The sequence below is a fragment of the Magnolia sinica genome, chromosome 12 (assembly GCF_029962835.1).
Source record: "Magnolia sinica isolate HGM2019 chromosome 12, MsV1, whole genome shotgun sequence".
NCBI lineage: Eukaryota > Viridiplantae > Streptophyta > Magnoliopsida > Magnoliales > Magnoliaceae > Magnolia > Magnolia sinica.
In genome coordinates this window covers 70,433,650-70,447,850 of record NC_080584.1, presented here as the reverse complement: position 1 = coordinate 70,447,850, position 14,201 = coordinate 70,433,650, and the positions used below count along the sequence as shown (strand labels likewise).

Sequence of the window (14,201 nt, the reverse complement as noted above, 5' to 3'; positions counted from 1 at the left end):
ACTGGGCCACTGCACAAGAAAACAGTGATGATTGAACATACACCATTAAAAACTTCAAAAGGCCTAATGTAATGTATTTGCCATCCAATCCGTTGATTAGGTCACACAGACAAGGATGAACTGAAAAAACAAATATGAGCTTCGTCCAAATTGTTTGTGTCCCAGTTAGTTTTTAACGGTGGCCGTTCAATCAAACACTGTTTCCTATTGTGTGGTCCACATGAGATTTGGATCTGCCATATTTTTGGTTTCATTGCCTAAAATGATCTTGAAATATAGATTGACGGTGTGGATAAAACATATACGTCATGATGGAACCATAGAGCATCATTCAATATCAATGGGAATCCCTTTCGGTGCAACAGTCGGATGAGAAGTCTCATTTTAAATCTGGCCGCAGATTGGATACTACCCCACAAGACGTATCCATAGAGAGACGGTATTGCCAGGATATCTGTGGGGCCCACCGTGACGTATATGTTTGATCAATGTCATCCGTCTATTTTTACAGATTATTTTAGGCTATGAGCCAAAAAAAAACGGTAGATTGAAGGATCAAGTGGACCACACTATAGGAATCATTAGGGATTGAATTCCTAATATTGAAAACTTCCTAAGCCTACTATGATGCTTATTTTCCATTCAACCTGTTCATAAGGTCGCATAGATGTATCACAAGGGAAATCATAAATATTAGCTTGGTTGCCCCAGGAACTCCATCTGAGTATTGTGGTCCACTTGAGCCTTCAATCTCTCTATATATTTTTAAGCTCATGTCTTAAAATGATCTTTCAAAATGAATGGATGGCTTGGATGAAACATATATATCAGGCTGGGCTTCATAGAGCCCTTGATAGGACCGTCAGTATATATCTAGTTAGGTCTTGGTGGTGGTAGTACACATATCCTGCCAGACAGAGATCTCTTTTCTAAGAGAGTGTGCGGCCCCTTATCATTTCACAAAGTTATAAGTGGTGTGCTTTTTCTCCAAAATAAATAAAAATAAAAATAAAAGGCTAAATTGAACTGAATTTGCAATACTGAGTTACAACTAAATTGCAATTACCTCTTGTAGTATTTATATTGGAGTAGGCTCTAAATTGCAATTTATGTTACTTTCAGTTTGGACTCTGAAAGGAGCGATGTTGAGATATAAAGATTACTTCTTCAATGTAAATACAAACAAAGGCAATTGCAATTTGGTTATTTATATCTCTAAGTATTTCAATTCAATTGAATATAGCACCTAAATGCAGTCACATCAAACCCTAAATCACTGAACTCAACTACTTTTTTAATGCAAACATTAAATTATTTAAGGGATTTAACATTATGTTTAGATGTTCCATCTAATAATAAGAATAATTATTTTGAGCAAATAATAGCAGAAGCAGCAGTCGCAGTCGCAGTAGCAATAGTAATGGTAGTGAATCAATCAAGAGTATGTCTCAGCAATCTTTAAGAGGCAAAGGCATAGTTCCTGTGGTTTAGAGAACATGGGCATATGATCGGAACCATTGATCACTTTCACTTCTTTAACTGGGTCATTCTCAATCATCCAACGTTGGAAATTGTAGGTAATGCATATATCTTCGTCGCACATGATGTAAACTCGGCTAACGGATCCATATCTCTCCTCCGAAAGGATCGGTGCATTTGACTGTTCTTCTCGTGGTAATGGTGTCGCTCTTAACAGTGTTGTTGCCAAGGTCATGTCCTGTTAACAGCGAAAAAAAAAGAAAAAGACAATGCTTGTTAAGAGCAGATGGTTGTAGTTTTATAGAGCTTACAAAATTTTCAAGGAGAAATGATCACATTTAATCTCATCTTTTCTGCCAACGTGTTACGTGTGGAGGACATCGGAGCCATGCAGTAGATGGGTTACACCAAAAAGATTACCTGACTTGAAAATTAGGCCCATCTAATCATCAGGTGGGCCACAGCTTCGAGCTAAGAAGATCATCTGCGTTCATAGATTTTGATATGGTGCAGCTTGCTCTGTAAATGGACCAGACTGATTTTTGCATCAGGTAATCATCATGTTGTGGCCCACCTTTTGCACGGCTAGGGTGTTTTTTTTAAAAAAAAAAAAAATTTAATTTTTTTTTTTACAACAGTGATAGGTTGCTAGGACTGTACAAGGAAGTTCATTTGCACATTCTCTCTATAAACATTTCTAATTTATGAGATTTATCCTAAGTTTATAACAAGTTTTAATATAGCTACCACCTAATAAGTACGCGATACAATCTAGGCTGTTCATCTGATGGTCTACCACTAGATGAACCCACCTTAATCCCTAAGCCCCCAAAAATGTTTAGCTCTCCTTAGAATAGATTAGGTTTTCTTAGTATTTCCCTAATCCCACAATAACACCCATATATAGTGTCGTACTTGGAATAGGAAACAATTCCCACAATTCTGCAAAACTTATGTCGATGGGATCAACACCCATTGAAGGTTCTTCAATGGGGTCAAAGCGATATTTGATCATATCGATTTGGATCCAAAAACAAACTAATGAGCAATTGAAATATATCGGAATTTTTTTCGATAAGATCGAATAGGCTGTTGATGGGATTGAGTGGTCAATCGTTGCCATATCTAATTATAGACATATTTAAGACATATAATAAAAAGTAGTCTTAGAGAGACTACAAGATCTCTAATCAATTTTGTGTTCATGATCAGGGTAACTACTCTTTCCCTAAAATTTATTATTTGATACCTTTTTCAAATTTATTATTTGATGTGCCATTTTCAAATTTCAGGCATTGATCGTCAGTGAACTTATTTTGATTAAAAAAAAAAAAAACCCCAATCATTAAATGGTCATCTTGAAGGAGGAAAATCGGGATTGAAATAAAAAATTAAATAATGATTCGGAAGGTAAAGGAATGAGGTTTGGAATGAGAGAGGAAAAGAGATAAATTAAAATAAATAAATGGGAAGGGAAAAGGAGAAGAAGTGGCAACACAACTTACCTTTGTCATCAGTACAATGGCACCAGATAGTGGCAGTGGGCACTGCCGGCCAACCTGTACCTCTGCCGAGGCTGCAGCAACAATGATAGTAGCAGTTGCTACCACCATCAGCAGCAACAACATCAACAACACTTATTGCCGCAGGCGAATTGTAACACCCATACTTTTAGTACTCGAGTGTTACCTTAGAAATGTAATTAATGTGTGTATGTGTGGAAACACACATATACCTACTTTATACCCATGCATGTAAACCCATTAATCACTCATCTCAACCATCTGAATTCGGGCTAGGACAATACAAGTCATACCCGTAGAGCCTGAAATCAATCTACCTTTCATCTGGACCGTAACATCTACCGTTCATCAGATCCACAACTAAAATTAGGAGATTTAACCCTCAATTGCTATGATTAGGCTATCCGATCAGTTATTCGATTGATGATCTCTGTCTGGGCTAGACTATAAATCCCTAGAATCATCCTATAATCAAGTATATAAGTTGTCCTACCCTTGAATAAATGGAGACCAACATAACAATAGCATTTCAAAATCCATTACTAAGAAATTCTATCACGTGCTAGGGTCACTTACCCATGTAGTCCACCTTAAAATTTAGAAGGCTGAGTTAGTAGCTTCACTAACCGATCAATATATGGAAAATATACCATTACAGTTACTCAGAAAGTCTTTACAGTACCTAGGACCCTAAAAGAGTGAATTTTTAATGATCAAACCATCAAATTTTAAAATTGACCGTTGGATCATCCTCGGCCATCAACTAAACACAAAAAACCCTTGTTGTATGGTCTATTGAACTATGGATCTGTTTCATAGTCAGACTGGTGGCCTATCCTAAGCTTTTGAAACCGATGGATGGACTAGATTTCTGAAAAAAGTCATGATGGACCCCACAATGTACCAAGTGTACACTAACAAGTGTACATCCGCGGTGCACTGGACTGCATTGCCAGTCAAAGTCGGGTTGACCCGACAATTCCAAAGAAAGGGTGGATTCTTCCTCCTTTCTCGTTCCAGCCTGTAGCCGTTTGAAACGGTTTGTCTTTGTTTGATCGAGATGTGGCCCACCATCTCATCCCATTTGGAAGATCCAAACCGTCCATCGTGTCCATGAATGAGATCTGACCAAAACCCACGTAGTTCCACACATTTCATCACACGTGTACGTGTGCAGGAACACAAGCACAAATAGAGGTGTGCGTGCGGCAGTTTCCGAAAACGGAAACCTGCTGCCTTGCTAACCTGGCAATCCGTGTAAGCTCCCATCATCTATCTCGACCGTTCATGCCAAAGAAATCCTAGCCATCCATGGATAGCTACGTGGTTTAGGGTTCCCAATCAAACAACGGCCGATTTTGGTTGTGGCAACCGTTTGCAAATACACTTATTAACAGAGCACATCCCGACCGTTAAATCTTCATCCAACGGCCTATAAAATCTAGGTTTTCCCATAAGAAGGGAGAGAAAATAACTCTCTCCTGTCTCTTACAAAGACCCGAGAAAAACTAGCCGCCATCTTCCAAGCTCGAAACCCACCGAGAAAAGTTCATCTGAGCTTCGTTCCTTCCATTCCCTGAGCTTCCTGGGATCCAATAGATCGGCCCACAACAGCCAGATCTGAGGGAAACCAATCAACTTGAGAGGCGCCATTATCAACCCACCATCTTCCCCGACCCGCTGATGCAGTCTATAACCTCAACCCGGTTGTTGATCCCACATTCAAGGAGTTCGCAGGTGAGCCTTTTTATCAGCATTCCATCTCCACAAACCAAACTTAAATCCATGCCATACATTTAAGGCAGAAACACGACAAGATGGGTGTATGAATGGCGTGTGCACGCTGTCCACACCGTCACACCGAGTCCTCCCGATTTCAGGGTGGGTTTGTTCAATGCCAGATGCCTTGGGATGTAACTAGAGGGAGAAAGAGATTTAGAAAGGAAGGGAAGAGTGAGAGAGTGGTTGTACATCCATCCAGCTCCGCCGAGTTTCAGCAGCTCGCTGTGCGACTCGGTTGGGTTTGCCCAGACCCCATCCGAGTCCAGACTCTGAAGGATCCAGAGAGAAAATAGAGAAGGGAAGAAGAGAGAGGTTAAGGGTTGGTTACTATTGGAGTCAGGTTTTGGAACCGAGTTCGACCGGTTCATGTCTGAGCGTGGTTGAGTCGCGTCTCGGGTTGCCGAGTTAGCACGACTTAGGCTCAGTTCTGGTGTCCATATCTGGACCAGACCTCTGGACCAGACCTAGTGAGGATAAAAAGAGAGTAGGATGAAGAGAGAAAGAAAAGAGAAAAGAAAGCAAGAAGGAGAAGAAAGAGGACGAGAAAGCACTACCGAGTCGACTCAGTCCAGCCTGGACTGAGTATTGGACTGGTTAGTAGTCTATTATATCCAAAGGAGTTGTAAGGTGGGGCCGTAGAAGAAGAAGAAGAAGAAGAAATTATAATAATAATAAAGGGAAAGGAAAGAAAGAGAGAGAGAGTGGGTCGACTTGCTATCGAGTCGATACGATTCTAACAGTTGAGTCCGATTCGTGTTTGGGTCAAGTCATTTGGGCCAAGTTAGGGTAATTTGTATAGTCTTTGTGAGTTGACTTAGCTCGGTTCACTGAGTTTCCAATGTCATGTGAGTGAAGGCTACTTTGAGTCCTCAATCGGTTGTGTCAATTGGGTTGATCAATTGGTTTAGATTGAGACTGTATGTCAAGGCTCACTAGACTACATAATTAAGACCCTCACGTTAATCCTAACAGTATAGTTTCATAATTTGTGATAGGGTCTGACTTTAAGGGCGCACGCATTTCCCAGCATCATTGGTAGGCGATTTGACTTATAAGGTGATGAATCATTCCCCTTGATCTTTCCTCTTCCTTGTTAGTTTAAGTAGTAGTTCATTTTATAATTGATATCTCTAATTCATGATAACTCATGTTAGATATTGAATCTGATTATCAATCATATGCTCAACACTCAACTTGTATGAATATCCATATGTTGTACTTATGTATCCTTTATGTTTATGGATTGTTTATGAATTGCTTGTAGAACTTGAACCGCTACATCTATTAGTGGAAAACTCCACTTATATATATGCATCCAGACTGGGGATGTAACTTGACAGACTATGATGGTAATGGACCCTCACCTAGTGGCTACTTTGATTGATGGATTAAATAAAACATTGATGTGGGCTTACCATCTATGGATTGTTGTGCCTATATAGCTTTTTCATTGCATATTTGTCTTAGGCGGCTTGATGGATTATTTTGTGTGACGTTCATGCGATGGAAAGTCTCACTTGATACACTGTGATTGGCTACTGGTTGAGGAGAATGTCATTAATCATCATAACGATGAAGTCTCATGAGCTGAGAATGGTGGAATGAGACACTATGCCCCGAGCTATCGGCCTATGCTAGGTAACGAGCCCCCCATAGTGACCTTTGAGCTTTTCTAAATTGGATACTTGCAAATTGAAACAATAATGGCTGGGATTAATCATGCATTCATGGCACTTGCATTCTTAATGAATTGACTATTTGAAAGGTCTATTCTCTTATTAGAGATGAGCCGACTTTTCAAAAGGCATATCCCCATGCTTGAATAACCCGATTGTTTGAAAGGCTCATTCTTGCTTAATCGAGCCGACTGTTTGAAAGGTTCACTATCTTACTTTAGTGGGTCGACTGTTTGAAAGACCCGTTCCCTTGCAAGTTGAATAAGCCGACTGTTTGAAAGGCCCATCCTCTTGCTTAATGGACCGAGTGTTTGAAAGGTTCATTCTCTTATTAAAAATGGGTTAACTGTTTGAAAGACTCATCCTATTACTTGAATGAGCAAACTGTTTAAAAGGCCCATTCTTTGCTTAAGCGAGTTGACTATTTGAAAGGCCCACTATCTTACTTGAGCGGGTCGACTGTTTGAAAGACTCGTTCCTTTACAAGTTGAATGAGTCGATTGTTTGAAAGATCCATTCTCTTGCCTGAATGGATTGACTATTTGAAAGGTCCATTCCCCTATTAGGGATGAGTTGATTGTTTGAAAGGCTCATCCCCATGCATGAATGAGCTGACTATTTGAAAGGCCCATTACCTTGCAAGTTGAATGAGTTAACCGTTTGAAAGGCCCATTCTCTTGTACAAATGAACTGACTGTTTGAAAGGTTCATTCGCTTGGCCAACTGGATGTGCATCCCTAGTTGATGTGCATTCACGCATCCATGCACTTAAACAAGATCGCATCATGAAATGTTTTGTATGTCTTATTATTTAAAACTATGTTTAACTAATGCAGCGATATGTAATTTAAGGGAAATTCACACTAAGCTGGTCACTCATTCATCTAATCGTACAGGTAGCACATGCAATTTAAATAATATCCATGTCTAAATTGATGAAGAGTATGCAACAATTATCAGGGATAGATGGTTGTATCTGCCAAGAGAAGCTGCACGATCTTACTGCTCAAGTTTATATGCATTTTGTTATTAAATTATGTATTTCTTGTAATTGTTAACATAGAGACATTGATTTGTATAAGTCATTATGGGAAACCGCTCGTATATTTTAAATGTGTATGAAGATTCCCTTTATGCTGAATTTGTTTCTATTCCGGTAAGTTGCTCACTCTGAAAGAGAAAAGAAAAGAAAAAAAATATACTTGAAAGTTAATTATCTTTAAAGGCTAACACTCGGGTTTTTGGAAAATGAGTCGTATAGTCGGGTTCCGAAAATCCGAGGCATTACACAAAATCTCTATCTCACCCCTCTTTTCCTTTTCCCCTTTCCCATGTCGTCATCGAAGAAACTGCGGTAGAGGCTACCATGGCCGCCATCGCCACCCACAATCATCACGTGTGGCACAACCATCCTCTCTCTCTCTCTCTTAATCTCTTCTCTCTCTTTTGTTAACATAACTAGTGATTTAGGTGGGCCACACCAAAGGAAACAATTGGGAGTGAGATGTCCACCCTTAATTTTTACAAGGCCCACCTAAATGGAATCAACTCCAACCATAGATGCCACATCAGAATATAGGCCTAGGTCCTACAAATCAAGACCATCAATCTCTTTCAATCTCTATCTCTCCTTCTCTCCCTCTCTCACTTTCTCTCAATCCCTCCCCTCTCTTTGTTAACCTGACTAGTGATTTAGGTGGGTTACACTAAAGGAAACAGTTGGGAGTCAGACGTCCACTCTTAATTTTTACAAGGACCATAAGCCTAGGTCCTATAAATTAGGACCATCACTGATTCAGGTGGGCCACACCAAGGAATACAGTTTGGTGGGTGAGTGTAAGACCTGTATCCTAGCCCGTACCGTTCCGTAGGCTTCCGCGGTCCTCCCGGTCGAATTCCGGCGACCCGCAATCTGTTATTGGCATTTGCACGCGATCCTAAGTCGAGTCCCATATATCAAAGTCGGTTCGACCCGAAACTTGTACCCTATCGACCGCGCCGTCACCGCCTCTTATGCTCCGAGGCGATACCTAGGCCAGGAGATGTGGGCTCACATTTATTTCGAGGACAACATCGCGTGTTGCAATTCCCAAGAGAATCTATGAAATCAATCACATCAATCAAGTCAAGTACAATAGGTACTACACTCATGCCTCTCTTACCAACAAAGCATAACACCCCTCTCTCTCCCATCCCCAAAGACAACCTTCCTTACACACCCATCTCTCTCTCCTTACATCACCCCTTTCTCTCATTTCTCTCTCATTCCAAGCAACTCCCATGGGAGCAACCGTTTAAGCTTCTCATGAGAGAGATAAGAGTGTGGCCCACCTTCCTATCCCAAGATCTCTTATCCCTACCATCAAAACTTCATCATCCACCGTCAAAAGTTGAGCATAAGAGCTAAGGAGGCTAAGGGACCAAGAAGGAGTGCGATAGGTGGGTGATATAGGGTTTCCATATTTGATTTTGATGATTTGAAGACCCACTTGTTGTGGGACCCACTTGATGTATGTATTGTATAAGGGAGGGCCCTATAGTGGCGGGGTCCGTCCCCTTCACGTTTCTCTCTCTCTCTCTCTCACTCTCTCTCCTCCCTATTTGCGGCTTACCATGATACATGAATTTTATCTACGCCATCCACCAAGCAAGTCCACCCTGTTGGCCGTCCAGTAGCAATACCTTACTACCGTCCTTGAGCAAACGCTGGATGGAGGGGAAAGCACGAATATCAGCTTCATCCTAATGCAGGTGGGCCACTCTTGTGGGACTCACGTGATATATATATATATATATATATATATATATATATATATATGTTATATCCACGCCATCGTCCAGGGACGTGGACCTCACCTTGAATTATATACATAATATATATTATATACACCTTTCATCCACTGCAGGCAGCAGTGCTGCTGACACTGTGAATGAAGAGAAAACACAAATAATAGCTTGGTCCTGTGGATTCCACCACGATTTATGTGCTACATCTATGCATGTGGGGTGGCCACGTGTGGACCCCTCCTTGATGTGCTGCCTCCACCGTCCAGACCTTGGACGGTGGAGCATGTATTTCATGGTCTGGACAGTGGGGCCCTCTGCCTGATGTATGTGTTGTATCCTCACTGTCCACGTGGATGGTGGGATCAACTATTATGTACGTGTGGTGCATCTGCACCGTCCAACTGTAAGGACGATGGGACCCACCTTGAGGTTATGTGTTGTATCCGCACCGTCCAGCTAATGGACGGTGGGAGATGATAAGCTGGTGTACCTCTCGACAGGTATATAGTTGCTCTATTGACGTCAGCAAGTTGTGGGGCCTGCCTTGATGGCACATGTGGGCCCCACCATGATATCTGTGTTGTATGTCCACCGTCCAGCACGTCACCATGATGTAGTGATTTATCCACTCTGTCCAATCCATGGACGTGGACCACACCATAATGTATGTATTTTGTGGGCCACACATGATATATGTGTTTTATCCTTGCTGTATAGCAACCGTGGGACCCACACACATGTGGACTCCACCATACTGTATGTATTTCATCAACGCCGTCTGTTTGCTGGATGGGTGCGCCCCCCATGATTTTTTATATTTTTTTTTTATATTTTGCAGCCGTCGTCCAGTTCGCTGGGATGTTCAGCCCACTCGATGCATGTGTTGTTTGTCCATTTGTTCATCTTATGAGGCCCGTTTGGGAGGTGCAAGCTCACCTACTGGCTATGTAGGGCCCACCTATGGGGTGGCTCATTGTGATATATTTGAGGCCCATGGGTAGAGGCCCATTGTGATGTAATTGGGGCCCAGGCATGAGGCTTATTGAGATGTATTTGAGGCCCATGAGATGTGGTCCATTATGATGTATAAGAGGCCATATGATATGACCCAATGTAATGTAATTGTGGCCCAGATATGAGGCCTATTGTGACGTGTTGGAGGCCCATGGGTTGTGGCCCATTATGATGTATTCGAGGTTCATGGGACGTGGCCCATTGTGTGTATTTGAGGCCCAGGTGGTATGGCCCAATGTCATGTATTTATGACCCATTTGATGAGGCCCGATATGTTGTATATGAGGCCCAATATGATGAGGCCTGATGTGTTGTATGTGAAGCCTACCGTGTTGCGGCCCATCGTGATTATATGAGGCCTATTGAGATTGTATGTGGCCCATTATGTTGTGTATGAGGCCCTTGTGTGAGCCCATGGGCCCACTATATTTTGGCTTTATATGGGCCACTCCTTGGGAGCAATGTTGGTTGAATGTCCACATTGATGGGTAGTGATGGTTAAATGTCCACATTGTGACCTTCCCTTAGGCTTGTTTAGGCCATTCTCATTATTCTCTAGTGGGTTAACCCAAATTATTAGGCCCCCATTGATATCGCTTGATCCTTCATCGATCGTCCATCTATGGACCTCGCTGTGTGTCGAGGCTGATTATCGAGGCCGACTGTATAGGCCGATTTCGATTGTCGAGGTCGAGTATTGAGACTGATTCCGATTGTCGAGGCCAATTCCGATTGTCGAGAACAATTCCTATTTTCGAGGCCGATTCGGATTGTCGAGGCCGATTCCGATTGTTGAGGCCAATTGTCGAGGCGATTTTGATTGTTAAGGCCAATTCTGATTGTCGAGGCCGATTCTGATTGTCGAGGTCGATTCCGATTATTGAGGCTGATTCCAATTGTCGAGGCCGATTTTTAAGGCCAATTCCGATTGTTGAGACCGATTCCGATTGTCGAGGACGATTCCGATTATCGAGGACGATTCCGATTATCGAGGCCGATTTCGATTGTCGAGGTCGATTCCGATTTTCGAGGCTGATTCCGATTATGAGTGTGTGACAATATAGCATCATGATACATGTCCATACGTATTATCTTTATGTTTGTTATGAGATGTGGTTGACCATTGCATATACTATTGGGTATGTTGCTATGAGACTCCCTGATAGACGAAGATTATCTCACATGAGCGAATAGTATACGCATGATTGATGCATGATTGGATTGTGTGATTCATGCATCTCGCATTATAACCATTATACGCCCTAGCGACATCAGGGCCATAGCCTTAAAGCATATCATGGATGTCAGATGGGACGTCAAAAATCTGTTACTAGCATTGGGCTGTCATAGATGGCCCTGGTGAAAATTTCTAAACCCTCTTGGTACCAGAGGATGCCCCAACGTCTAGACCGAGTGGATATATATGAGTACATGAGAGCCGTATACCAGTAGGTCCCGTCTCCCACTGTGTCGTGGTTGGTTGAGAAGAGTGTGACCTTCCTACCTAAGTGAAGGGGCAATATCTAGGTTGAGTTTGACTAGCTTGAGGAATGGGTCTGCTATCGACGAGTCGGGTCCGATATTGGCAGGTGGATAGTGAGGTCTCTTTCACTTACCCAGTTGTGCGCTCGGATAGGGGCGGCAAGCTGGCGTAGATTGTAATAGACCCCGGTGATGATCCCAGAGGTGTACAGTATTGATATGTGGACTTATTGAGGAGGAGTTGTATACTCAGCATTTTACTCATTCATTCATTCATTCACCATCCACTCGGGCTGGTGGTGCACAACTATTTGTTACGTGTATCTTCGCAACGGCCATGATTTCGGTTGGGGTACGCAACTAACCTGAGATCTGGAGTTTACCATATTGAGTCTGACTATCCAAATTAAGTATGAGACTGGTTTGGATAGAAGTCCCTTGTGATGGACCCCATAGCCTGCGATACTACGTACTATCATCCCAACTTCATACTCAAGCATGGTCATTCCCTTCGCACCACATATTGTGTTACATCAGCGGCATATGACATTTCGGGTTACTATAATTCTGCGGCCTAGATACGGCTGACGATATTCGTAAACTCATCAGGAATTGTATATTACATTGCATCTTCGGCATCAGATATTTGACTCTTTATGACTCCTCATTTGCATAGCTGATCTGTATTACATACTCTGATATTGTATGACTCATGGACTTGTCAGTATTTTTGCTTACTCTAATATCGTATGATTCATGATCTTGTCAGTATTTTCGATATTGTATAATTATGACATCGTATTGAATACTTGGCCATTTCCTTGTACACACACTTACACCACCCTCTAAGCTTTCTATAAGCTTATGTATGATAGATGCGTGCAGGTGGTGTTAGGTTGCAGCAGCGTCAAGCTTGGAGCGTGCAACGGTCTTCTGGAGCTTTGATTTTGGCATATGTATTTCCTTTTCTGCATTTTATTCAAATGTTTATATTAGTGGATATGTGATAATGATGTTGCCTTTGTGATTTGGGTAAACTTGTGGTTATGCTTCTTATGAGACAAATGTACATTGGAAAATCCTTCTTATGGGATCCCAGGATCGAAATCTGGCGTATGGGCACTGGGAACCGAGAATGGGGTACTACGGAGGCTGTCGGCACCGGATTCGGCAATCAAAAATTTTGTGAGCCCGATTTTCAGGTTTGGGGCGTGACAGTGAGTGTTGCCCTTTTCACTATTTTCATTCATGTGGTCCACTTAAACCACGGATGGAGCCGAGTTTTGGACCGTGGGCTTCATAGGGGAAGACATACCAATAAAAATCATGGCGGACCCACCTAAGCTGTAGACCCTCTTTTTAAACATGAGGTAGGCTTTCCATAACTTTTTTTTTTTAAAAATAAAAATAAATTTTTTTATAAAGGTACCTGAATGTAAATTTTACAACCTTAAAGAGGTAGTTTTTTTCTGTAAAATTCCCATTTAAATAACCCTTGGCAGCCTAGTTTAAATAGTTCAAAATCCCACCTAAGTTCACATACAGTACTTGCATGGGGCTATTTCTCATTACGTATTTACCTCTGGCGGGGAGAGTTGATATAAACGTTGCGACAGATACTGAAGGCCGAATAACATCCTGGGAAGCTCTTCTTGTCCTTGATAAAAGTCGAATTTAGTGTCCATGAGATTGTACTGTTTCGACTCAAAAAACTATCATTCAAGAAAAAGATAAATAAATTAATAAAGGAAAATGGTAAATGACACACATCTTCATAAGCAGCAATTGACAAGCTCGAACCTTATCCAAGACAAAAGAGAGCCTGTTAGAAGAATCCGGCATGAATGCCGTCACGAAGACAGCGGCCGACACCTTCTCTGGGTACCTATCCATGGCTAGAGCCAGGGTCAGACCTCCAAGGCTGTGGCCCACCAGAATCACTTTTTGTTGTGGAGGAAGAGAGGCCATGATGTCCAGCAGCGGCTGAGAGTAGTCAGAAAACGTGCAGAACTCGTCGTTGAACTTCTTCGGATTGGTGCCCGAAGATCCAAGATCCAAGGCCGTGACTTGGTTTCCTGTGGATATTAGTAGTGTGGCGACCTTGTACCAACACCATGCTCCATGACAAGCACCGTGAACTAGAATAAAGTGCTGCTTATTCTTCCCTTCCTTCATTTTCTCCTCTCCTTTTCCCCCTTAATTTCTTCCTTTTATAGGCTCGTTTTGTGAGATTGAAGTCCCTAAAACAATAAGTGGGTGTTTGGAACGAAAGTTACCTTAGATAATCTACTGATGCTGCCATTTTTCGCTAATGAGTAAGATATGAAAAGTAAAAAAGTATATTTTGTTTCTAATATCACAAGTATTTATCTCTCTAAGTATGATTGGTCCCCCCACTGTCCATCATGTGCAGACAACCTTTGGTGTGGACTGTTCATTGTGTGGGCCCCACCTTTGA

At 41.9% G+C, this 14,201-nt stretch overlaps 1 protein-coding gene across 2 annotated transcripts; it reads right to left on the bottom strand.

Moving 5' to 3' along the window:
• Positions 1–1,311: 1,311 nt before the first annotated feature.
• On the bottom strand, positions 1,312–13,939 carry LOC131221621 (methyl jasmonate esterase 1-like). 2 transcript variants are annotated; one of them, XM_058216907.1, is made up of 3 exons: positions 13,544–13,939; positions 13,324–13,455; positions 1,312–1,717 (listed from the first exon to the last, which is right to left on the bottom strand). In XM_058216907.1, exons 1-3 carry the CDS (start codon positions 13,916–13,918, stop codon positions 1,436–1,438), a joined length of 789 nt encoding a protein of 262 aa, XP_058072890.1. In that variant the 5' UTR covers positions 13,919–13,939; the 3' UTR covers positions 1,312–1,435. The 2 variants fall into 2 exon arrangements, with proteins under 2 accessions (XP_058072890.1, XP_058072891.1); XM_058216908.1 differs by lacking the exon at positions 13,324–13,455.
• Positions 13,940–14,201: the final 262 nt, after the last annotated feature.